At 33.8% G+C, this 27,680-nt stretch overlaps 2 protein-coding genes across 4 annotated transcripts in view; one reads left to right on the top strand and one right to left on the bottom strand.

Annotated features, from left to right (window-relative positions):
• Positions 1 to 4,562, top strand: part of LOC118201763 (papilin-like) — a 143,615-nt gene extending 139,053 nt beyond the window's left edge. Inside the window, exon 14 of the mRNA XM_085814358.1 lies at positions 4,433 to 4,562. Coding sequence (XP_085670484.1) covers positions 4,433 to 4,473 — 41 coding nt within the window. The 3' untranslated portion in view covers positions 4,474 to 4,562. The remainder of the gene's footprint in view (positions 1 to 4,432) is intronic.
• A 328-nt stretch (positions 4,563 to 4,890) lies between these two features.
• LOC118204987 (uncharacterized) overlaps positions 4,891 to 27,680 on the bottom strand; it is a 109,607-nt gene continuing 86,817 nt past the window's right edge. For all 3 annotated transcript variants that reach the window (XM_085815165.1, XM_085815164.1, XM_085815166.1), the window contains one exon: positions 4,891 to 5,126. In XM_085815165.1, coding sequence (XP_085671291.1) covers positions 5,048 to 5,126 — 79 coding nt within the window. In that variant the 3' untranslated portion in view covers positions 4,891 to 5,047. The remainder of the gene's footprint in view (positions 5,127 to 27,680) is intronic.

Raw genomic sequence — 27,680 nt, 5'->3', positions numbered from 1 at the left:
TAACTCAGCAGGAGTTTTGCCCGTTGTATCATGTTTTGCGGTCCTAAGGGCGAAAGCAAATTCATTGACATAGTTATCCCAGCTTTTATGAAAATTTTTAACATAACTACGGATAATTTTCACTATATTTCTGTTGACCCGTTCCGCTATATTTGATTGCGGCCGATACGGGACCATTTTTAAATGACGTATGCCCAGTTTTTGGCACATGTCTTCAAATATATTACTTACAAATTGAGGACCATTATTCGATATAACTTTTAGGGGCGCCCCGTATTTTAAAATATATTTATTTAAAATAGAATCGGTAACCAATTTCGCGGAGGCTCGTTTTAAGGGAACAATTTCGGTCCATTTACTAAAATGATCAACCATAACAAGGAGATAGCGACTTTTATTTAACTGACTTTTTGGGAAAGGGCCCAATAAATCGATGCCAATTATTTCATTTGGAAATTCGGATTTAATACTATTTAGAAACCCGGCCGGGCGGAAATTAATATAATTAACGGCTTGACATGTTGGGCAGGACTGGACATACGCCATTGTTAACTTTTGCAGTTCAGGAAAGTAGACTGCCTCGCGTACGCGTTGGATAGTTTTTCGAATACCAGCATGAGAAACTAAAGGGCTGTCATGGAGCTCATGCAGGATATTTAATTTAAGACTAGCTGGGATAACAGGTCGAAATTCGTTGTTGGAATTCGTAGTTTTTGTGTAGAATAATAGACCATCTATTAGTTCGTAATGGGCCGCCCTATTTCTTATCGCCACAATATCTTGGTGGCTAAAATTTTCAGGATCCTTCAAATACTCATAAATACTTCCAAACTCAGGATCCTTACCCAGTTCTGTTATTACAGTTTCTCGGGAATTTATTGTACACGCTGTAAGCATTGCAACTTTTACAGTATTACCCTGTTCGTCTAATTTAATTCGTGATAGGGCATCTGCTACGATATTTTCCTTTCCGGGGGTATGCTTGATTACCAAATTATATTCTTGCAGCTTGAGTGCCCATCTTATTAACCTTGGGGATAAATTTTTCCCTTAGTACAATCTAGTTACCGCCGCATGATCAGAATATACTGTTATCGGCGCCTTTCCAAAATATACTCGGAACTTTTGCACTGCTAACAGAACTGCAAGTGCCTCTCTCTCGGTCGTGGAATAGTTTCTTTGTGTTTGATTTAAAGTTCGGCTAAAAAATGCCACGGGCTGCTGATTTTGCGAAAGTACCGCTCCTACCGCATAATCCGAAGCATCCGCTGAAATTTCTAAATTTTCATCCTTTTCAGGAAATTTTAACACAGAGGCTTGCGTTAATGCTTGTTTTAATTTTTCGAAAGCACTATTGGCTTCGGCCGTCCACGAGAATCTTGCCTTTTTCCTTTTTAATTTTAACAATGGCTCAGCGATAGCCGCAAAATCTTTTATAAAGGACCTATAATATGAACAAAGTCCTAGAAAAGAAGAGAGCTTCTTTGCCGTGTTTGGAGTCGGATACTTTTGTACAGCGATTATTTTTGATTCATCTGTCTCGATCCCTTTTTGAGATATTTTGTAACCTAAATATTTTAACTCGGGCTGCAAATTTGCACTTTTCGACATTAACTTTTAGACCGGCCTCATTTAATAAAGAAAACACCTGTCTTAAATCCTGTACATGTTGGTCTAGATTATCACTAGTAATAATGATATCGTCTAAATAGATAAATGTGGACTTTCCAAGAACAGGTCTTAACACAATGTCCATGCATCGCTGAAATGTTGCTGGGGCCCCTGAAAGGCCAAACGGCATACGCAAAAATGCATAAGTACCAGACTTGGTTATAAAAGCAGTCTTAGGCACGTCCTCAGGACTCACCACTATTTGAAAATAACCAGTCGTTAAGTCTAAAGTCGTCATAAATTTGGTTGATTTTATGTTCCTTAAAATTTCTTCTATGATCGGCAACGGATATACCGGATATTTCGTTATGGAATTTAATTTACGGTAATCAATAGCGAATCTCCACCTTTTTGGATGCTCCAAAGGATAATCATTATTTTTCTTACATAAAACCACCGGGCTAGCATAACTACTTGAGATGGGCGTTATGATCTTTTTACGTAGCATATCGGTAATATGCCATTCTATAATTTTTTTCTTATTCTTATCATACCGGTATGGTTTTTGACGAACTGGCAATGCATCTCCGGTGTCAATACTATGGTTAGTAACCTGAGTAAATCCTGGAATATCACTAAATAACGAAGCAAATTCACTTACCACTTGTCGGATTCTATCTTGCTCGTCATTAGGCACGTGGTCAAGATTTAACCTTGGCGGTTCAACCTTTTCTACACGCACTGGTTTCATTGTCAGCTTAAGGGACGCTTCATTAAAATCCAGTGTAGCTTGTGCGCCTGAAAGAAAGTCTATTCCTAAGATCAAATGTGCTTGCAAATTCTTTACTATAAAAAACATCACCTTTACTTGTTCGTCCTTGATACGGATATACAAAGGTACTTTACCTACGCACTTACATTGTTCTCCTTGCGCCGCTAATACTGTCGTATTGTCCGCATTATATATGCGGTATTTGCGAAAATACTTTCTAAAAAAGACTTCTGCCACACAGGAACACTGCGCGCCGGTATCCAGGAGTGCGGTGGCCGGGATATTATTCACCAAGACTTCAATCTTCGGAAGAGTCAAACTTTTCACCATTACTGTATTTAACTTGTAGGAAGATGGGTTTTCGTGGCCTTCGGATTTCCGCACCCTCTCGTCCGCAGAAATCCGTTTTAGTTTAAATTATTTTTCCTTTCTGTGCTTTCCTTCTTTTTCCACTGGCCTTGAGACTTTTTTCCTGGGTTGCTATTGAACTGTCGACGTTCGCCGACTGTTTTTGAATGCTCGGGTTTCCTTGCCCACTGATTCGCTTTTTCTCCGTAGCCGTATGCTTGAGTTTGCTGTAGTCTTGGCGTACCAAATTGGTTTCGCTGTTGATATTGGCGTCTTCTTTCGACGTCCGCCGTTCTTCTACTTTCAAACTGGATTGCTAGCTCAAATAACTTTTCCAGTGTAGTCGGATTTCTTAATTCAATAAAGTCTTGCACTTGGGGTAGTAACCTCGGCAAAATCACTTGAATTATTTCAGGATCCGGACGGTTTCCATACAAGAGCTTGAAAACGTGAATTTTTCTTAAAATAAAGCTCGAGAGGTTTTCCATTCTTTGTTGATATATACTGAAAAGTTCTGTTTCTAATTTCGCACGATCCCTTACAACAGGGAAGGCTTTTAGTAGGGCAGTCTTGAAATTCTCGTAAGTATAGGTGGGACTTCCTGCTTGACCCAAGAGACTTCTGCCTATACATTTGAACCAGTTAAGCGCTTGGCCCCTCAAAGCGCTGGTAGCTAAGGTAACTTTTTGAAACTCGTGCACGGGGTAGAGCATGAAGTGGTCATCCAATTTTTCCAAAAAACTGGTTACCGGTGAGTTTCCGTTAAATGTTGCTTCTGGTTTCATCGAAGCGCGCATGGTCTGGACGATGTACCCAAATCCTTCCAGGGCGGCAGCTGGCATTTCTGGATTCTGAGCCGTTTCTGCAGGCAGCACAGGTTCTTCTTGAAACTCAGCCATGGTTATTCTTCTTCGTTGGGCGCCACTATCAGGTTCAATGTTTCTTCTAACCTTCTTCGGGAACATACAAGGACCTGACTCAGAACAGAGAGCTTACTAAAGCTATGTTCACTAATTGTGGTAAGTAGACAGGATACAGACGAAGGGTATACAAAACCCTTTATTTTTCTCTATATACAATAACTTCCGTACTTCGGAATACACTGACCCTCCACTCGGGGTCTAATGTAAAAAAAAGTATAAAAATAAAACTAAACTCTAATTTAACTTTAGAATAATACACGTGGAAGATTGGCCTTATAATAACAGGAAGCGTATGTAGCACAGAGACTGTGAACACTACAATACGTTTAATTTATCAAGAGGATTAAAACCTCTGGCCTGGAAGGCGAACAGCAACTGCGTAACTTCTAAGGTAAGCGGCCTGCGTTGACTCACTGCTTCCTCTCTTCCGCTTGGCAAAAAGGCCACACTTAAGTACTTGGCGTTCGCCAGATAAACTTTGCATAAAATCCCTCACGCTTATAATTCTGGCCGGAAGTAGAAAATAAGAAGTGATAGTAAAGATTTAAAATAAAATAAACGTTAGTAAAACTTAAGATCCTTACATGTGTACAGAGGTTTGTTGAAGATATAAAATTTTTTTTTTTTTTAAATTTATATTTTGTAAACATGCATATAAGATTTTTGGCAAAATTTCACAATTTGTATAAATTTTGATGGAGTTTATTTATTTCAGTTTTAGAAGTTCAAATTAAAGAATTTACACAATTTTAAAAAAATCTTAACCTTTCTCCCACAGAAAGAAAGAAAGAAAAAAGAAGAAGAAGATTTCAAATTTAACCTCTTTCTTAACTAATTTTTTGATTATCTGAAATTGATATGGTCCAAACTACCTTGGATAATTAAAGTTCTACCATACTTACTTCTATTATACTGTGTTAAACTAGCTTTCATTATTACAGCCACATAAAGATTATATAAAAACTTTGGGTATATTAAACAATTTTATGTTCTTACCTTTGATAATAAAAGATATTCAACAAAACTTATATTTCTGCCAATATACCATGGAATTAAAACAATTTACGTTGCTAATTTAATCTTTTACAGTTAATTTAAATTCACTTGCCGGATTAAAAGGTCTTACTCTGGTTGAATGAACAATTTCTGATTTCTTTTTAGTTAAAGGATTAGGTTTATCAATTTCATAAGTAATATCAGAATATTTCTTCTTCCAATGAAGTGAAAACAAATACATATATTTTTACTTTTATTTTAAAACATTTACAGAAACAAAGTTATAAAACCATTACGTTGCTTGGTGGCACAGTGAAACAAATTACCATAAACTTTATTGTACATACAATATGTGTGCATATACATGCTAGCAGTGTCAAAAGACAACAGAAAAATATCAAACATTTCTATTTTTCATTTGAAGTTCAAATCTCTTATTTTTTCGCACTCCACGCAATACATTCCTCGACTCAATCCTGAAATAAACACATATATTACTTTAAAAAAAATTAGTATTTGATACTTTTTACATGTACTTCTACAAAAATACTGTTATATGCAAAAAAAAAAAAAATATATACAGTCAAAAGTCGTTAATCCGGACTCGTCGGGACTTCGGCGATTCCGGGTTATCGATCATCAGTTTAAATCTGGTAAAATAGCATACAGAAATTATAAAATTAAAAATATGAAACCGTAATTTACAAAATAAAGAACAATTATGATCTAAAGTGTGTCAAAATAAAAAAAAAAAAAGAGGCTTATTATTTATTTGTTTACTTTATTAAACATTTCTTTCAACGCAAGTTGTTTAAGTTGCTTCGTTTTTTATGTGATAATACATTCTCTTTAATTTTATAAACAGACATAATTTCTTGTTCAGTTACAAAGTTCCGCTGTTCAAGTCCTATAATTGCTGTGTCGAGAATACCGACTAATTTGTTAATCGAAATTTTTTCGTTTTCAATAACCTCTGTTACTTTCTTTGCTATCGGAAGCGAATTATAATGACGAGGCATTTGATTTAAATCATATCAAAGACGGAGTACATCGAAATGAAATACTACTACATTTAGTAAGCAATTATAAGCCAAATAAAATAAAAACATCTGCCCTGAAGATAAGGATAGTGCTGACAGATCAACTTCCAATTCATTGCGCGCCGCGGCGTTTAAGAAAGTTTAGATAAACAAAGGATATGCCTTTATCCATTTTTTCCAGCAATTCCACTTTTTGTTTAATGGACTCCGAAACATACTTTCGCTTTGTAGATCCGTTACATATTAGTAAATATAAATCAGAAATTCTATTTGACATAATCGAAAGTTCAAGCTTACTTTTATAAAATTGCTCTAACAGTCTGCAAAAAATAATAAGCTGGATCCAATTCGAAGATTAAGGAACAACACAATCTGCAACATTAACTGAAATAGATAATTAGATAATTTTTGCTTAGCTTATACCGTCCGTTGTACATTAAACGCGCATTCGTAAACGTATTTTGTGCACCCGCAAATGTCTTACGCGCATGTGTCAACGCGATGCATGCGCAGAAAGTTTGTAGCTCTGAGGTCCGGATTATAGATCATTCCGGATTATGGGTGTCCGAATTAACGACTTTTGACTGTAATAACAATAATAATAATAAAAACGGAATTTAATTGTGCAGTCAATTTGATTTGGTTATATTAGAATCAAAATTCAAGAAGTCAAAATGAAAGAAACTGAAATCAATTTAACTTACTATTTCATTAAAATTACATCAATTCTGAAGCTATTACAGATAAGCATATGTGTGTTAGTGGAGTGAAAAATCCCTTTATGGGCAAGGAACAGTATTTTTACAACTTTTAGAAATTCATTATGTTTAAGAAATGTCAAGATTATTTATTTTATCACATTCTTAGAAGCTATGCTATCTGTGCCTTAATAAAAGATAAAATACCGCAATCTCAGCTAGTTAAAAAAAATTCTGTATTAAATTTCTATGCAACAATTATTGCATTTATTAATTATTGTATCAGGGTTCATAGCCACATTTTAGTTAAAAAAATAAGCACCTATAAGCCCTTTTCAAGCACATTTTAGGGAAAAAAAATAAGCACCTGTCTAATTACATTATACACAACTGCATAACCTTAAAAATTACACTTGTAATTTAAAATATGAGAAATGCAGTATTTATTAAGAGAGAATAAGCATTACCTCAACCATGGAAAATAATTACTTTTTTTTTTTTTTTAATTTTAAATAACAGTTCAATTTACAGAAGTAGTTTACAATGAGAGGGGGAAAAAAAAACTATGCAGAACTAAACTATATTACAAGATTTAATGATGAAATTTCAGTTCAAAATAGAGAAAATAAATAATAATGAGGCATATTTATTGTATTCGCTTGGAACCTAATAATAAATACAATTTATGTTTGCACTCATATTGATATTTAAATAATTTAAATCTAAATTCTGAACATTTTCTAAATTTTCATGTATATCAGTTTTCCATTAACAGATATTGCAAGCAAAGTAATTTAAGTAAAAAAGAGGAACATTTCTGAAATCAAAAGACAGAAATTTGCTTCAGGCAGTCATCTTTTAACAGTAAAAGCTTAACTAACCCGCATACTTGGAAATTGCCAAATATTCGGACAGTCGAGCGTAACTTGAAAAAGAGGAGCGGAGAAGGGGGGTAGACTGTAGCCGCTCTTTAAATTGTTCCGCTAAATAAATGCTTTTGACATTTTGATATGCACATCATATAAAAATAAACCAATAGAACTGAAAAATATTCTGCTTAGCAAGCACAGTAAAACTCTTAAGTGTTCATAAACAAATCTCAGACAGAACATCAAAATTAATTATCTCTGCAAAATATCGCAAACATTATTGTGCAATACGTGCACCGTAACTCTTCCCTATATGGTATTACACAATCGGAACCAACAGCTGCCGGTATTGGGAGAATAAAGAACTAAATAACTGGCGTGTTTCTCATTCTAATTTTCAACAGACGGCGTTAAATTTCCGGAATAGAATCATTCATCGCTTGGGTTGGTAGACCGCAGAACTTTTAGTCCTATTAAATCCAGATTGGACAGTGACAAAATAAAAAGGTCCGTTGCTTGTTTTGCAGCGAACTATAACATTTTCAATATTCAAGATTTTGCGGAGAAAGGGGAGAACTCCTCAGTCTTCGTACTGTATAATGTAATGGCCAAAAAAAAAACAAAATTATTTTGACTATTCGTTTACTTTCTCTTTATTTAAGCCATTCCGAAGATTATTCCTTAGAAAGCTAATCTGTGTCAAAACACAACCATTTTTGAAAGTTTACTATACTTCAGCAGTTACTGCAACTATGTTATTATAAACATTCATACATATGCTCATAATATAAGCATAACGATCATAATAAACACGAATGTGAACTAACCAAGCGGAACGAGAATGCAAATTATTAAGATATTGATAGAAATTCAAACGTGTGTAGTATTTGGGTGGGAGGAAAAGAATGCCGAATGTACCGGAATTTTCTACTCCTTTCGCATTTCATTGACCAATAGAACGAGGGACCAAGGAACGTCCTTCGTTCTATTGGTCAATAAGTATAACTTAGCTAATTTTTTAAAAATATTAAAATAATTCATGTGATTAACAAAAATTATCCTCCCACATTTTGCCTTCAGAAATTTCAAAAGATAAAAGATTTGTTTTAAAAAAATTAAAATTTCACATCAGAATTAAGTACAGGAAGGGGAAGAGAGTAAATGCTTATCTTAATCTTTATACAATTTTCAAAGCATGTGGCAGACAAAATTTTATGAATGCTGGCAAAAATAAATAAAGAAAGAATACAAACCACACAGAAACAAAGAAACTATTTTAGATATACATGATACGGTAATATTTTTGTGACAGAAATAATGAATACCTCTGAAACAAAATCTATTTGTGTCAAAATCAAAATATAGGTATATTGCAGTGGTTCTCAATCAGTTTTCCCCAGTGCACCACAGTTATCATCCTCATTTTCACCCAAACTCGAAAAATTCACAAATGCATTTATTTAGATTATTTTTAACTTGTTTTATAAGTTAAACAACAAAAAACCGAAAATATTGATAAATGCAAAAACTTGAATAAAAGCAGTTTTTTTTTTTTTTTTTTTAAATTCATAAACTAAACTAAATACTTAATAGCTAAATAAAAGGCTGAGTGCATTTCTCCATTAGCCCTTTCACAGTGAGGTTGCTCATATTGCCCATGCATTTAGACATCGGTAGATCACCTGAACAATTGTGTCTATTTTCTACCTGGTGCTTTCCCCTATCATGTTAGTCGCATGGCTCCTTGGTTTTGGAAGTTGTTAAATGGCATGTCAATTATTCATCTGAAGCAACTAAAGCAGCTTTCTTATTTGAATGCACCTTTACTTTCCTATATCGATGATGTTTAGCTATTGATGCTCCCAGTTTCAAAGAGATTGTGTCTAAAGAGAAACTGCACACAGTGGGTGAAACTCCACAAAACCCACAATAGAAAAGTAATCATTTAATTTTAAATAGATTACTGTTAAAACAATAGCATTCTACTTGGAGAGGGAAGTAAAACCATTCCAACAGAAATTCATGTACATGGACATTTCAGAAATTTCAGGGGAGCATATTTTGGCCTCAAACCATGCAAAAATTTTCCCTCAGGGAGGGGGGGTCCCTCTTGTGTTTAAGAACTAACTAGTATATTATTATTCTTTTCAAACTTAAAAAAAAAAAAACTTTCGAACTATAAAGCCATTAGGAGGGAGGCATTTAGGATGCTTTCACAAGGTGCAAATCTACTGCATTTGAGCTTTTCGCAAGATGCATTATCAAAGAAGGAATTGGAGATTTGCATTATCCAGCTTATATCACCAATCAGTCATCACATGGCAATCTTTTGCTCTCACTCTTAACAGCTTTAAAGGTCATAATTCAACACTTATGCACACAGTTGTCAGAGGTTCAAAGTATGGTCAAAACCTTTTTTCACAGACAATGTATGCTATTCTTCCCAGTTGGTGGGATACATTTCTGAATGCCCAGGCTCACTATTTTTAAGTTGCTCTGCTTAATTTAACCATACCAATGAAGAAACTTTTCATTCTTAATCCTTTACTCATCTAGTCATCCTAAAAGATATTATTACTGTTAAGACAGCCCTAATGAAGTAATAATAATGTGCAAATAAAAACTAAAAGCATTTTCTTTCTTTTTAATAGTGCTGTAATAAGAATATCAATAATCATATCTTTTTCATTACACAAAAATGAAATAAAGCATTTAGGTGACATGAATAGTTTTCAGTAACTTTCAATATGAATAGTTTCCAATACCATTCCTCCAAATTATTTAGTAATTTATTTTGGATTTTATACTAAGCTCTTTACAATTACTATAGGCATTGAATCACAAAATAAGGAACTAGAACATATCTTAATGATACACCCCTCCCCCAAACAAGACTGAGAACTTTCCTTTCCCAAAGTACTTAAAAATTTCTTTTTATTTCATGATTTTTTAAATTCAAGATATTATTCTAATTATACAGTCAAAAGTCATTCATTCGGATACCCATAATCCGGAATGATCTATAATCCAGACCTCAAAGCTACAAACATTCTGTGTATGCGTCGCGTGGAGGCAATGCGCATAAGCGTTTACGCGTGAGCGTAAGACCTTTACGGCTGCGAATATGTGTGTGCGCACGTGCATAATACGTTTACGCATGCGCGTTGAATGTATAACGGACGGTATAAGCTAAGCTAAAATCATCTAATTCAGTTAATGTTGCAGATTGCGTTGTTTTTTAATCTTCGAATTGGATCCGGCTTATTATTTTTTGCAGACTGTTAGAGCAATTTTATAAAAGTAAGCTTGAACTTTTGATTATGTCAAATAGAATTTCCAATATATATTTACTAATATGTAAAGGATCTACAAAGCAAAAGTACTAATTTGTAAAGGATCTATTTACTAATATGTAAAGGATCTACACAACAAATGAAATCCGAAATCTGTTTATCAATTTCACATTGCTCTGTGCGAGGGGGGGGACGCCGCAACGCGCAATGATCAACTTCCAATTCATTGCGCGCCTTATCTTCAGGGCAGATGTTTTTATTTCATTTGGCTTATAATTCCTTACTAAATCTAGTATTTCATCTCGATATACTCCATCTTTGATATGATTTAAATCAAATTCCTCGTCATTATAATTTGCTTCCGATAGTAAAGAAAGTGACACAGTAGTTATTGAAAACGAAAAAATTTCGATTGACAAATTAGTTGGTATTCTCGACACAGCAATTATAGGACTTGAACAGCGGAACTTTGTAACTAAACAAGAAATTATGTCTGTTTAATAGAATTAAAGAGAAAGTATTATCACATGAAACGAAGCAACTTAAACAACTTACACTGAAAGAAATGTTTAATAAAGTAAACAAATATTAAGCTTTTTCTTTTTGTAAATTTTGATACCCTTTAAATCATAATTGTTCTTTATTTCATAAATTACGGTTTCATATTTTTAATTTTGTAATTTCTGCATGCCATCTTACCAGATTTAAACTGATGATCTATAATCCGGAATCGCCGAAGTCCCGACGAGTCCAGATTAACGACTTTTGACTGTAATAAGTTTCTAGATTTTCAACACACAAGAATAAGCTATAACAAATATTTAAGAAAAATATTTTTTATAGTTTTTCATCTAGAGTTGTTAGGATAATAGTAAACCAAGGAAAAATCTAATACTGAATAATTCAAAACAGAAAATTACTTTTTATAACAAAGAGGTATTTTCTCTAAGCATGGATTAGGATGATTTTTTTAGGCTTGTAGAAAATATAAAATTTTTCATGACATGTATTACATATCTTGGCTTTACAATATTTTCTATTATTTTACTTGAGGAAATGTTAAGAAATCTGACTAATGCAATTAGATTTAATTCATTTTTGGATAAGAACAAATGAAGCAAATTTTGTCATCAAATATTTATAGATTTAATAATTTCCTAAAAGCAGAAGATTAAGTTTGCTTAATTAATATATCATGTTATACATTATGAATATAAAAGGGTCATTCATCATTATGTATATACAACGACTGTGATTTTCGTACGTAAATAATCAATGAATAGCCGGATCATTATGTGAAACTTGCGGGTGATGTAATGTATTTCTTCTCGAGTGACTAGCGCTCGGCACGACCTATTTGGCGCATGTGCAGCCGTTGCAGCAAGCATGGCAGTCAGCAGTATGTCTGTGGCTGCAGAGTAGCGGCGTGTAATCAAATTTCTTGTGAAGGAGAAAGTTAAACCAGATGAGATTTTCATAAGACTGCAAGCACAGTATGTTGAACAAACAATGTCACGGACAAGAATGTATGAATGGTGTGAACAGTTTTTTGAAGGATGGGAGCTGGTGACAAATGAAGCACCCGAATACCTTCGCTGGACTGCAGTCACACCAGTGAATATCGCACGTGTTGAGCAAATGATTCTTGAGAACAGTGTAGGATATTGCTGCCGAGGTGAATATTAGTGTGGGGAGTGTTGAGATAACCACTTACGCTTCCACAAAATCTGTGCAAGGTGGGTTCTCTGCCAGCTGACATTTGATCAGAAGTGGTTAACGCTGTGAACAGCTTCTGAATTAGTTTCTAGCAGAAGGTGATGGAATTGTTGCAATCCATCATCCCATGTGATGAAACCTGTCTGCACAATTCAACCCCAGAGACCAAAAGAAGCAGCATGGAGTGGCAGCATAAAGGCTCCCCGCCACCCAAGAAAAGCAAAACGCAGCCGTTCAGTGGAAAGATCATGGCAAGTGTCTTCTGAAACATGAAGGGTGTTATCCATATGGATTTTCTGGACAAAGAGAGCACAATTAACACCCAGTATTATTCCACATTGTTGAGTGGTGCTGTACGAAAGTCCATTAGCAAGAAAAGACCTGGGATGTTGTCTGAAAATGTCATTCTTCTCTATGATAACGCCCACCCTCACACAAACAATGTGACAACTCTGGCTGAAATGCGCTAGGAAGTTCTGCCCCCCCCCCCTCAGTCCAGGTTTGACCCTCAGTGATTACCATTTGTTTGCACCCCCTTAAAGACCATCTGGAAAGGAAGAAATTCATAACAGATGAAGCACTGTGGAATGATGCCCTTTACTGGTTATGACAAGAAGCAAGTTCTTTCTATGCCAAAGGAATTAGGAAGCTGCCACAACGATGGCAACTGTGCCTCGACACACACAGAGGATACTTTGAAAAGCTGTCATAGTTTAGTGCTCTTTATGCTATCTGTTTCCTCTGAAGAAATAAAAAGTCCTGGTCTACCTTGAACGACCCTTGTATATACAATAAAAGTTATGTGATTCTGGTTTTTCTCATTTCGACACAACTATGCACTAATTTGTATCTGAAACTGTATTTGAAATTGGCAGTCATTCAGAAAGAGTGCTGACAAGCAAAACATTAATCTTCTTTGGGAATTAATTATTAGACCTAGTTTTAAAGCAATAATGTGCATCAAAGCATACTTATCTCTCCTAACTGCTCCAAATTTTTTTACCCTTTATCAAAATCTGCTTTCAAGTTGTAACTGTAATCAGAAATAGGGTAGTTGTTCAATGCTTATGTACAAAGTAAGTTATTATATTTTACCATGGTACAGCAAAAGCAAAGAATAGAGCTTGATGTTCTTTACTTTTTTCTTACATTATAATTATGAATTGAGTTGTCAGAGGAGTTTACTAAATTTTATGAAATGTCCTTTTTTAAATATTGTTTTGATAAATAAATGCATAAGTGCAGAAAAAATTTTTTCCCAATGTCTTTTAAGGACCATAAACGAAAAAAATTAAGGACCTATTGATAAACGGAGCTGAATAAATTCAGTTCAAGATATTATCTATGCCTGAACTTCACATTTGTAATACCATCTTAAAAATAAAATAGATCAGTAAGTAGGATGCATTATTATTAAAGATAATTATAAAACAATTTTGAGACTAAAATCAACTTTAAATAAAGTTTATTAAGTAGAATTGAATATTTTAACACTTGCAATAGTTGGGTCAGTTAGCTTTATACTGATTTTTTTCTTTTATGTCTCATTTTGTCACATATTTGCTCATTCTAGAGGTTTAGTAAATAGCAGGTAGATTTTATGTCAAATGACATAGGCTAAAATGAGAAGTAAAATCATAATTGGCATGATTCGTAACAGAAGACTTGCTGTTGCCACTGCCGCTGCTTTCCTAGAGAGAGACCTGCTAATTAGAACAAATCTGACAGCCTGATGTATACACGGTTTGAAGGTTAAATGTGCTCTATCTGACACAGTTAGTGCCTTAGCTTCGTATACAGCTTCTGGGGTTGTAATCAGGGCTGTGGAGTCGAGCAGATTTCGGGGTAAAATGAGTCGGAGCTGGAGACGCTAAAAACAGGTCGACTCCAACTCCAGTTTTCATTGGACAGTTTGAATTTGAAATGAAATTAAAATGAATTGAAAAAAATGACAAGCTAAGTTATTATTTTTATTTATGAACTGTATATATTAATAAATAGTTATTTTCTATTTTATTGACCTATTGATAAATAAATATAAGAGAGGAGGATGGATGTGATATTTGCCATTAGTGATTAAACTGATTCATTTAGTTACAAATCTCACTGGTAAATTTAGGTAAGCAGGATTAGTAGCAAGAACTCCTAAAATTGATGCCATTCTTAGGAAGCAACAGGGTTGCCACTCAAACAGGAGAATGAAATTCCCTGACTTTTCCAGGTGTGTTTCAAGAAAATTCCAGTCTATCCGCGTAATGTATGTTGGCTGTGCTAAGAGGTAAATTAATTATGGTATTACTTGTATTGTGTAGCAAATTCACTTAATTATTCAATAAATGCCAGAGGACATTTATTCTTAATTATTCTTGGTATACTTTGTTTGATAATTTTGTTTAGTTTTCCACTTAAGAAACTTAATAAAATTTAAGATATATACATTGGATAACAAATGTATGTTTTATTTAATTATTACTCATGATCATCACTAGTTCAACACGAGGCTAATCCGGTCCTTATAAATCACAACGCAATGCTAAATAGTTAGGTTAGATTTTAAGTAAATTTAATTTGCGTGAGGTATGTTCTTAAAAGGCACCTTAACACTTGAAAACACAAATATAATTATAATAGTTGTTGTTTTCTCCACTGAAGATTGAAATTAGAATCTTCCCAATCTGGAATAAAATAAGGCTTTTTTTTTGCAGACGTTCTGCAGCTAAACGAAAGAAAGAAATCTATTTTAATAAATTGAGGTATTTTATATTTATTTTGCAGCATACATAAGGAAAAAATATGTGCATTAAATTTCGTGATGGTATGTCATCATACTACTATAATTAATTTTAGGATTATGCCAGAGAAAATTTCTTGAAATTTGGAAATATTATTTACTAATAATAAATAAATTTAGAGGGAAGAAGCAACATCAAATTATATGAATAACATAAAAATAATTACTTAAAAATTGAATTAGAATAATCAACGATATTTTAGCGAATATAGTTATATTACATGGCTAGCCTAGATGACTGATTACTATTTTTTTTATTTTACTGCAAAATGGCAAGGTATTTATTAAAAAGAAAAGGAAAAAAAAAAAAAAAAAAGGTTTAAAAAGATTTTGCGGTAAAATTCTAGTATACGGTAAGGCTTTGGCACGATTTTGAAAATTGTCGCCAAGACCAAAATGACCCGTTTACTGCGCATCATGATGTCGCAAAATCCCATTATTATTCTAAACAAAGAACGTCTATGTAAAGAAAAGGTTCCATACAAGTAAAATGCTATTACGCCATTAGAATGCGGAGGGAAAATTTGTCAAGGGATTTGGCGACGGAACCTGGCGGCCAGAATTTCTCTCTTCGCGATGTGTACAGGAAATTGAGAAACACGTGTTAAGAAGAAACGCTCTTTGACAAAAAGAAAACTACGAAAATCCGTTTTTAAAATTATTGCGAAAAATCCACGCAATAATTTTAAAAACGGATTTTCGTAGTTTTTTTCCCCCTGAAAATAACTAATCCATGAATTAATTTACATGCGCCAAAAAATATTTTCTTTTCCTTTAGAGTTTAACCACTTGCGCTAAGACTAAACTTCACGGTTGCGGTGCCGTGCGCTACAATATAACAAGCGGTAAAGTGTCTCATTTACGCCGCTCCGCATCTGCGAGTGCAATCCAGAGCTGTAACTCGAGAAATAAACAATCTCGTTGTTAGGCGATGTGTGCACCACGTTATTTTCATTTTTGCGATAAATGCTTATCGACGTGGTGTTCGCACGTCTTTTTAGCGCAAGTCGTTCAAGAAATTTTAAACGATATTCATTTTATGAACTCTTGATAACATGACCTTCAAACTTCGACACCGGTTTCGATCTTCGGCGACAGATATATCAGACATGCACAGCTGTTTCCCTCTATGATGGAACGGAGCCACGTCTGTTGCAGAAAAATTTTCCTTCTTAAAAATACATATTCATTGATTCTAACCTTCATGGTACCGTATACTAGGATTAAACCCATTTTGTTTTATACGAGAACAGGTACTTTCTTTAGTTCATGCACTGCACATGCGATTCTCGAGAATACTGGAAACCAAAAGTTGCGGGAAAGTTGCTTTGCCTTTCTAAAAGACAATCAAATTGGAGCTGCGAAAATTGGCTCTATGCCAGCTACCCGAATGACACTCACGTGATACATAATTCGCCAAAAAAGTTATCTCTTCCGACGTCGGCGCAAAAATCGCTTTTTTTGGCGGCATCGTTGTATGAACTTCCCTGACTTTTCCAGATTTTGACAAAAATACTTAAATTCCCTGACTTTTCCCTGAATATTTTGGTCAATTTTCGAATTCCCTGACTTTTTTCGGTTCTCCCGGTTTTCCAGGTAGCGTGGCAACCCTGAAGCAAGCAGGAAAAGGAGCAATTATTGATCAAGCAATGCAATAAGGAAATACACATTTGGTGATAGAGAGGTTTTTAAAATTAGGAACCTTTTTAGGAGATATAGATAACTCTAATGTTTCACTAACAGAAAGATTGTAGAATGATCTTGCAGAATTGGAAACTCTTCTTTCTATACCATATACAGCCACAAAAAAGCTGCAATCTGAAGAATTGACAGTAGGCGAGAATGGGATGTTTGTTCTTTCTGAAATGGAGGTTTATTGCAGAAGGCATCATTCCTTCAATGAAAAGAAGAGAAACTAGTTTGCTAGGCAATGAGATCTTGCTGAGTTCAATATATGTAGATCCTAAACGCCAAATCTTGTTGGATGACGAACAAATTAAAAAGGCAAAGAAAGCCACCTATGAACGAACTTTCATTAAAAATGAAATTATTCTCAGAACAATTGGAATATTCAAATCAAGACAGTCAAACTGCAGACATTGGAACTGAGTCCTTATTATCCTCTTTCAGTGATGAATTAGATTTTGAAAAATATTTGCACATTCTTATGCTAACAGAACAAACTACACAGGGTTCCTACACATTTCTGAACTTGGAAATTAAGTACTTTTAAGAACTTTTAAGGACCATTAATGAAAAAATTTAACGACCTATGAGCAAATGGGAACAATAAATTCAATTAAAAATATTATTCTATACCTGAATTTCACTTTTGTAATACCATCCTAAAAATAAAATAGATCCCTAAGTAATATGCATTATTACTAAACATGAATTAATCAACATAATTATTAATAAGTTCGAGAATAAAATAAACTTTATGCAATTTATCAAGTAATATTAAATATTTTACACTTATAATAGTTGGACATATTTGAAAGACAATAAGTGACATTTACATTTTACTAATAGTTAGCTTTATGTTGCTTTTTCTTGTCTCATTTTGTCACATACTTGGTCAATCTAGAGGTTTAAATAGCACATAGATTTTATGTCAAACAGCATAGGTTAAAATGAGAAGTAAGACCATAATCAGCATGATTCATAACAAAAAGACAATGTTGTCACCCCTGCTGCTTGTCTAGAGCGAGACCTGCTGATCAGAACAAACCTGAAAGGCCTGATGTAGGTATGGTTGGCAAGTGTTGAAAGTTAGTCAGGCTCTGTTTGATGTAGTTAGTGTCATAGCTTGTGTAGAGTTCCAGGGGTTCTAACCCAGTTAATATACTTTAAGGTTCCAGTAAGCCATTAAAGCACCAGATGTGATAAGTTGTTTTGTATTATTTTAAGTCTCACTAGATGCAAAGAATAAGTTTTACTTGAATTTTTACATTTTTGTGTTTTATCTTGTGACAACAGTGAGTATCAATGAAAGGCAATAACTTGCTTTAATATGTAGAAATAATTTTTAAGAGTAAGCAGTTAGTTATAAATAATTAAATTAGGTAATTAGATAACCTTAGTCATTATGGATTTAAATGGTCCCTATTAAATTTTATTTTTTAACAATATTTGTTAAAAAAGCCCTACTAAAATCAAAAGCTAATAAAATTTCACAGGTAAAAAACATGTAATTTATGACATTGATTCTTAAACGATATTAGGACTATTACACATTAAAACAGGGTTGCCACTCAAACAGGAGAATGAAATTCCCTGACTTTTCCAGGTTTTCCAGGTGTGTTTCAAGAAAATTCCAATCTATCCGCGTAATGTACGTTGCCTGTACTAAGAGGTAAATTAATTATGGTATTACTTGTATTGTGTAGCAAATTCACTTAATTATTTAATAAATCCCAGAGGACATTTATTCTTAATTATTCTTGGTATACTTTGTTTGATAATTTTGTTTAGTTTTCCACTTAAGAAACTTAATAAAATTTAAGATATATATATTGGATAACAAATGTATGTTTTATTTAATTATTACTCATGATCATCACCAGTTCAACACAAGGCTAATCCGGTCCTTATAAATCACAATGCAATGCTAAATAGTTAGGTTAGATTTTAGGTAAATTTAATTTGCGTGAGGTATGTTCTTAAAAGGCACCTTAACACTTGAAAACACAAATATAATTATAATAGTTGTTGTTTTCTCCACTGAAGATTGAAATTAGAATCTTCCCAATCTGGAATAAAATAAGGCTTTTTTTGCAGACATTCTGCAGCTAAACGAAAGAAAGAAATCTATTTTAATAAATTGAGGTATTTTATATTTATTTCGCAGCATACATAAGAAAAAAATATGTGCATTAAATTTGTATTAAATTTGGTATGTCATCATACTGCTATAATTAATTTCAGGATTATGCCAGAGAAAATTTCCTGAAATTTGGAAATATTATTTACTAATAATAAATAAATTTAGAGGGAAGAAGCGACATTAAATTATATGAATAACATAAAAATAATTACTTAAAAATTGAATTAGAATAATCAACGATATTTTAGCGAATGTAGTTATATTACATGGCTAGCCTAGATGACTGATTACTATTTTTTTATTTTACTGAAAAATGGCAAGGTATTTATTAAAAAGAAAAAAAAAAAGTTTAAAAAGATTTTGCGGTAAAATTCTAGTATACGGTAAGGCTTTGGCATGATTTTCAAAATTGTCGCCAAGACCAAAATGACCCGTTTACTGCGCATCAAGATGTCGCCAAATCCCATTATTATTCTAACCAAAGAACGTCTATGTAAAGAAGAAAAGGTTCCATACAAGTAAAATGCCATTACGCCGCTAGAATGCGGAGGGAAAATTTGCCAAGGGATTTGGCGACGGAACCGGCCAGAATTTCCCTCTCCGCGATGTGTACAGGAAATTGAGAAACACGTGTTAAGAAGAAACGCTTTTTGACAAAAAGAAAACTACGAAAATCCGTTTTTAAATTATTGCGAAAAATCCAAGAAGAAACGTTTTATCAAAGGACGTTTCTTCTTGGATTTTTCGCAATAATTTTAAAAACGGATTTTCATTAGTTTCCCCCCCCTGAAAATAACTAATCCATGAATTAATTTACTTGCGCCAAAAAATATTTTCTTTTCCTTTAGAGTTTAACCACTTGCGCTAAGACTAAACTTCATGGTTGCGGTGCCGTGCGCTACAATATAACAAGCGGTAAAGTGTCTCATTTACGCTGCTCCGCATCTGCGAGTGCAATCCAGAGCTGTAATTCGAGAAAAAACAATCTCGTTGCTAGGCGACGTGTGCACCACGTTATTTTCATTTTTGCGATAAATGCTTATCGGCGTGTTCACGTCGCTCGCGGTTTGAGACAAAAGCATCCTGACGTGCGTGGCACGTCTTTTTAGCGCAAGCGGTTAAGGAAATTTTAAACGATATTCATTTTATGAACTCTTGATAACCTGACCTTCGAACTTCGACACCGGTTTCGAGCTTTGGCAACAGATATATCAGACATGCACAGCTGTTTTCCCTCTATGATGGAACGGAGCCACAGCCACGTCTGTTGCAGAGAGATTTTCCTTCTTTACAATACATATTCTTTGATTCTAACCTCCATGGTACCGTATACTAGGATTAAACCCATTTTGTTTTATACGAGAACAGGTACTTTCTTTAGTTCATGCACTACACATGCGATTCTCGAGAATATTGGAAACCAAAAGTTGCTTTGCCTTTCTAAAAGACAATCAAATTGGAGCTGCGAAAATTGGCTCTATGCCAGCTACCCGAATGACACTCACGTGATACATAATTCGCCAAAAAAGTTACCTCTTCCGATGTTGGCGCAAAAATCGCTTTTTTTGGCTGGATCGTTGTATGAACTTCCCTGACTTTTCCAGATTTTGACAAAAATACTTAAATTCCCTGACTTTTCCCTGAATATTTTGGTCAATTTTCGAATTCCCTGACTTTTCCCGGTTCTCCAGGTTTTCCAGGTAGCGTGGCAACCCTGTTAAAAGCTACAAAACATTTATGTTTTGTAACAACAACACTCAACAAAATATTTATCCGTCATTTTAATTTGAAGCCTTCCTAAACATTTTGGCTAGTTTATATCGATTTCCGTCTTTTTAAGCATCTTTCCTAATAATTAGAGATTTGTCTCAATATGCAAACCGATGTTCTCGCCAATTTCAGCGTGCTTTATCTCATAACTTGTCAACCTCTACATAGTGTACCTATGATGGCTTACTTGATCTGGTAAAAGTTAAATTGTCCCAAACCCTCGACAGACGTGAAGCAAATTATCACTATGTCAAAGTTACTACAATATCAAAGGTTTAAATAATAGGTTAAATAAAGGTTTAAATAAGCCTCTTATTTAAAAAGAACTTAGGCATGTTCTGATGCTGACAAAATCAATTACAGCTCACAGTGACGTAATTAAACTAGAACAGTCAAATTCAAAGTGTAGACTAGTGGTCAAAGATTATACAATTTAATTTTAATTTAATCTGGCTCAGTAACTCTCTCATATGAGGAGATAGAAATGGGAAATTATAATAAAGGCTGAAAATCTTAAACAATTGGATAATCTACATAACAATTACTGCACATATCTTTGAAGAATAATTTTTGAAAAAGTGGCTAATTTTATTTCTTTAGTAATATTAATATTCAGAAGAAATATGAAATATATATGGTAAAGGCCGGTTACTGAGCTGATGTAGCAGAATTTTTAGAATTTAGTGACACACCGAACAGCAAAATCTAGAAGTGTCAAAAATTTTAGAATTCAGAGTAGGCATTGGAAGCAGAATTTAGAAAGGCACTAGGCAACAGAATTTAGGATGCCTAGTGCCAGCTCTGTGTATGATGCATTAAGACATATTAGATGAATCTTTTAAATTGTAAGTTTTCAATTTCTTTATTACTAAAAAAATCCCTTTCTATAATGCCTGCCCAAGTGATAAGATTAGAAGCATTTTTGATATTTTCCATGCTTGTGTCTAGTGAAAAATATAGAAAATAAAAGGAAGATAAACATGTTAAGAAAAAGATTCTAGTATCAAAAGTAAAGCATTCAATTATTATGTTTTCATTGTTCTTCCAGACATTCTCCAAAAAGTAAGAAATTCATCGCAAACTTTATATGTAAAATACATCCATTACGTGTTGAACATTTTTCATTTTGTCACATATTTCTCGAATCCTCTAGAATCATGGGTCTATAAATCTTGCCTTCAAATCCTTCTAAACTTTCCAAGCTGCAATGTCTAAAATACTAAAGAAAAATTATCCCTATCAATTGTGTAATAGCAAAAAGCCAGAAATATTTTTTTTTAAAAAGGGGGAGTGTAAAATTAATTTTATAGAGAAAACTGATATGCATATTCTAAAAATTTTGAATATTCTGAGACAATTACATGGAAAAAACTCTTACTATGAAAGAATTAGAAGACATTTTTAATTAATAAATAGCTAATTTTGCTTCTGCTAAGAGCTGTTTTGTTAATTGTGCTTTATAGCATTATACCTTGTTTAGTTTTCAGATTCAAAATATTGTATAATAAATTGTTGCTAAAATGAAACTTTACATGAACAGCAAAAAACAAAAATGTTTTATTTTTAAATGTTATTTTTTAAATATAATTTCAATATATTACCATTACTAATTCAGAAGTCAAACAACAAAATGTTTGACTTCTGAATTAGTATTTATTCGGCGTGTTATTGTGTCTTAATATTACCATTATTTTGATGAAATTTATCAATGTTATGGTGTTTAAAAAAAAAATTGAAGAATTCTTCTCTAATCTTGGAATTAAAAAATTTCTATAGAAACGTACCTTAAAATCGCCAAAATGTTGACAAGTTGCCAAATTTAGAACCATTTAATAAAAGAATTCATATCCCCAAAAGTGGAAAGTTCTTTGAGAGCTCTTCATTACAAAAAATGAAATAATTTCGAAATGCTTATGTTTCACTTCTTGCTCAGAAACTCAAGTATCCAACCACTTATATTACAAATAGGAACAAATTATAACCCATGAACAAATCAAAAGATAATCATATATGTCAGTGAATCGCCAAAAATATTCCTCCAAAATGCTAATTCGCACTCAAAATGGCAGTAGTAAAAACAGACAGAAATTTCAGATGATTAAAATTAAGGACCTTCTGCTGATTTTGGCCAATATTAAGGATGAAAAACGGATTCCAAAAAATGTAAGGACTTTTAAGGACCGTATGAACCCTGCTACAGCTTGTGGTGATGTAGTTAAACAGAAACAGTCAAATTCAGACTAAAAATGTGGACTAGTCAATTTAATTTTAAGCTAAGTTGGCTCAATAACTCTATCGTCATAACAAATCCAAATGTTGGCAGCAATAACGCAAAGATGAATAATTGCAAATTATCACAGCTGGCAGGAACTGATGCAGTGTGCAAGCCAAAGGCAGAAACACACTCTGTTTTACAATCCAAAAACCTCTTTAGAAACTATCTAACTGATTTTGCACTCTGGCAAAGAAAAGGAAAGGGGAAGTTATAATGAACACTGAAATTATAAACAAATGGTTAATTTACATAATAATAACTGTACACATCTTTGAAGAATAATTTCCTTTCTCTTTATGTATTCAGTTTCTTTCTTCAATAAATTTCTTCTTCATTTTAGAATTTTTGATTTAATTAAATATTTCTGTTATTCTAAAAAACAAAATGCATAGAAAAAGCTTCTAATTTTATTCCTTCAGTAATACGAACATTCAGAATAAATATGAAATCACACATGGCATAGAATTTAATGACCCACAGAGCCAAAAAAATCTAAAATAACAAAACTTTTAGAATTTAGGACAGGCACTGGGAGCAGAACTTAATATCCACAGAGACTGCATCAGGTGGGAAAATTCCCAGCACCAGCCCTGTGTATGATGAGTTGAGACATATAAGATGAATCTTAAAATGTTGATTTTCAACTTCTTTATATGTAGGCTATTCAGAAAGTAAGGAAAGTTTCCGTCTGACGTCGCTAGGCGCACAGCGATCACATATATTTTGGTGTTTGCATGCTTGGCATCTCAGTCGGTGTCCAGCCATCACAGCGGGAACATTTCCACGCTGCCGTTTTTTCGATATTCAAATTTAAAATGTGCACTGCAATTGAAAATCCTGCCAGTTGTGAGGTGCAATCTGTGATACGGTTTTTGTTGGCAAAAAACCTAAAACCTATGCAAATTTATCGGCAAGTGTATGAAGTGTACGGAAACAGCGTAATGAATGAAAGTTCAATCTGGAAATGGTGCATTCAGTTTAAAAATGGGCAAAATAACGTTCACGATGAAGAGAAGAGTGGACGCCCTAGCATTGTGACTGACAAACTGGTTGCTAATGTTCATGAAAAGATTCGTGAAAACTACCATTTCACAATAATGGAGCTTTTGCCTAGCTTTCCACAAGTTTTACGGACTTTGTTGTTTGAAACTATCACACAAAAGCTAGGCTACCGCAAATTTTGTGCAAGATGGGAGCCGAAATTGCTTACAGACCACCATAAAGGTCAGCGAATTGGGGCAACTTTGACATTTCTGGAGGCCTATGACAGACATGGTGATTCATTACAGGATTGAATTGTAACCGGTGATGAGACGTGGGTGAGACATGTGAATTGCGAGACAAAATTACAGTCCATGCAGTGGGGGCACACAAGTTTCCCCAAAAGACCAAGAAAATGTTTGCAAACCTTGTCACCAAAGAAGATTATGGTGACTGTGTTTTGGGATAGGCAAGGTGTGCTTCTGATTGATTTTCTCGAACGTGGTGCCACAATAAACTCTGAGCGGTACTGTCAAACATTGCGCAACCTTAGGAGAGCAGCTCAAAACAAGCGCCAAGGAAAGCTGACGTCCAAAATTTTGTTTTTGCGCGACAATGCCCAAACTCACACAGCAAACCGCACTCAAGAACTCCTTGATTCATTCAAATGCAAGGTTTTTCCTCATCCACCATATACAGTGGTGCCCAAAATTGTGGACACTTTTGGAAATTTTTATGTTTTTGAACTCCGTATGCTTATAGAAAATGTTACGTTTCGCAAAATGCAAACTTGTATATATCATTTTAAAGAGAATTTATTACTGAATTCAATACAAAACACAAAATTGAAATATTTGCAATACAAAAAAAGTTATATGTACTTTAATATAAATAAAAAACACAGTTATGAAGTGGTTTGTAATGTCTAGCTTTCCTGGCCAATTACTGTTCTTATTCTGAGAACCAATCAAATGTTAGTAATTGCCAGTAGAAGCTGACATCATGTTTACACTTGAAACAAATCATTATTTTGCTTTGTTCTGTAGAAGGAGGACCTGTTTCTTATACACTGCAATTACAAGTAGGAATTTTTGTAAAAATTTTTAATATTTAGTCAAGAAGCAATGACATCAAATAAAAGAGTAGATTGGACACCTAGAAAGAGATGCAATATTATTGTGTTACGAGAAAGTGGTCTTATTGCTGAAATTGCAATCACAGGTGGGTGGTTCAGTGACTGCATCTGGAGTCCAAAAGTTTTGTTTGCGATATCAGGAGACAAATTCAATAAAAAACAAAGAAGAAAAAGGCAGAAAAAGGTGCACACATCTATTGATGACAGAAGAATAAAAAGACTGTGTCTCCAAGATAGAAAAATGTCATCAGCTGCCATCAGAAGTGATCTGAATGATGCTGGTGTTTCTGTCAGTTCAAGAACAATCAGGAGAAGATTAACAGATGTTGCACTGAGAGGTAGAATTCCACGAAAAGAGCTTTATCTTAATTTTCAGCAACGAAACAAAAGACTACAGTGGGCAAAGGAACACATTAATTGGACAGATGATCAGTGGTCACAAGTTATATGGAGTGACGAAACTAAGATATCGTTATTCGGTAGTGATGGGCAAAAATATGTAAGACATAGGAGAAGAGCTACATCCTGACTGCATTCAAGCAACTGTGAAGAACCCAGTTAGTGTTATGATTTGGTCATGCCTGTCAGCAGATGTTATTGGTGGCCTTCATGTCATCGATGGGACACTGAATGCCAGAAAATACATTGACACTATTCTAGAACCAAAACTTCTACCTTCCATCAGAGATCTCTTTCCCAACAATGCTTTGTTTATTTTTCAGCAGGATTCTGCTCCTTGCCACACGGCCAAAATTTCGAAAGAGTGGTTTCGTGCAATGAGCATTAAATTGTTGTCATGGCCAGGAAACAGTCCTGACCTCAATCATATCGAAAATTTATGCACCGTTTGAAAACTCTTGTCCGAATGAGGCGCCCATCAAATAAAAGGGAACTAATTGAGGCTATAATTGTTTCCTGGCATTATGTAATAACGAAAAAAGAGCTTAAAACTTTTGTCAGTTCAATGAAACGTCGATGTGAAGCTGTAATAAAAAATAAAGGGTACCCTACTAAATACTGATAACTCACTGCAATCATCACTATCTAGTGTATATCGATAACTATTATCGTTTAACTTTTTTTTGTATTGCATATAATTGAATTTTGTGTTTTGTATTGAATTCAGTAATAAATTCTCTTTAAAATGATATATACAAGTTTGCATTTTGTGAAATGTAACATTTTCTATAAGCATACAAAGTTCAAAAACATAAAAATTTCCAAAAGTGTCCACAATTTTGGCCACCACTGTAGTCTTGATCTTGCACCTAGTGATTTTCACTTGTTTCCAAGAATGAAGAACTGTCTAGCAACACAGCGCTTTGACGACGACAAGGAGCTGTGGGTGCGCGTCACTGAGTGGCTGAGATCGCAGGCAGCAGAATTCTGTGACGAAGGAATTTCAAAGCTTGTCCACCGCTATGATAAGTGCCTTAATTTGTTTGGTGACCATGTAGAAAAGCAGAATTTTTGTCGCTCTTTCTGATGCATATAATATTTTTTTCCCCTTGTACTTAGTTTCTTTTTAATTCCAAAATGTTCCTTACTTTCTGAAAACCCCTCGTAAATAGAAAAATTCCTTTCTATAAATACCTGTGCATGTGATAAGATTACAAGCCTTTTAGATATTTAAATGCATTTGTCTAGTGAAAAGTAGAGAAAATGGAGTGAAAAAAAACATGTTAAAAAATGACTTCTACTGTCAGAAGTAAGTTTCATTGTTCCTCCAAAAAGTAAGAAATTCAAAACAAACTTTACGTAAAATACACTCATTTTGTGTCAATGCCATGAAGACATTTTTCATTTTGTCTCATCTTTCTGGAATATTCTAGTATCTTGGGTCTATAAATCTTGGTTTCAAATCCTTCTAAACTTTCCAAAATGCAATGCCTAAAATCCTAAAGAAAAAGTAAGCCTAACAAATCCTGTAAAAGCAAAATGCCAGAAATATTTTCAGAAACGGCAAGGGGGGGCAAGAAGGAAAATGTGTAAAATTAATTTTATAGAGAATAAAATTATACATATTCTGAGACAATTGCATGGGGGAAAAACTAACCATAAAAAAATTAAAAAGAAGACATTTTTAATTCATTACATCGCTATTTGCTTAATGAGAATTGCTTTTGCTAAGAATTGTTCTGTAAATTGTGCTTTATTACCTTGTTTATTTTCCAGATTCAGAATATTGCATAATAAGTTGCCAAAAGAGAAAGTAATGTCACTTTATAATATGACAGCAAAAAATAAAAATTTTACATTTTAATGTTATTTCTTAAATATAATTTTAATATATTGTCATTTTTTAAATGATTTTCAATTGTTTATAAAAAAATCGTCAAAAAATTCCCAGATTTTCCCCCCAAATTTTTTTTCTACAGAAACAGATCTTAAGATCGCCAAAATGATGATAAGTCGCCAAATTTAGAACCGTTTAATAAAAATTCACATCACCAAAGGCAAAAAGTTATTCAAGAGCTCTTCATTTGGGGGGGGGAAAGAAAGAAAGAATTTCGAATTGCTCATGTTTCACTTTTTGCCCAGAATCCCGAGTATACCAACATTGTATTAGAGATAGAAGCAAATTATAACCCATTCACCCATTTAGAAGATAATCATATTTATCAGTGAATTGTCAA

Source organism: Stegodyphus dumicola, chromosome 4 (assembly GCF_044657685.1).
Source record: "Stegodyphus dumicola isolate Sdum_Otavi_A_Nest chromosome 4, ASM4465768v1".
NCBI lineage: Eukaryota > Metazoa > Arthropoda > Arachnida > Araneae > Eresidae > Stegodyphus > Stegodyphus dumicola.
Note: the sequence above shows the minus strand (reverse complement) of the source record. Positions and strands in the feature narration are given on the sequence as shown.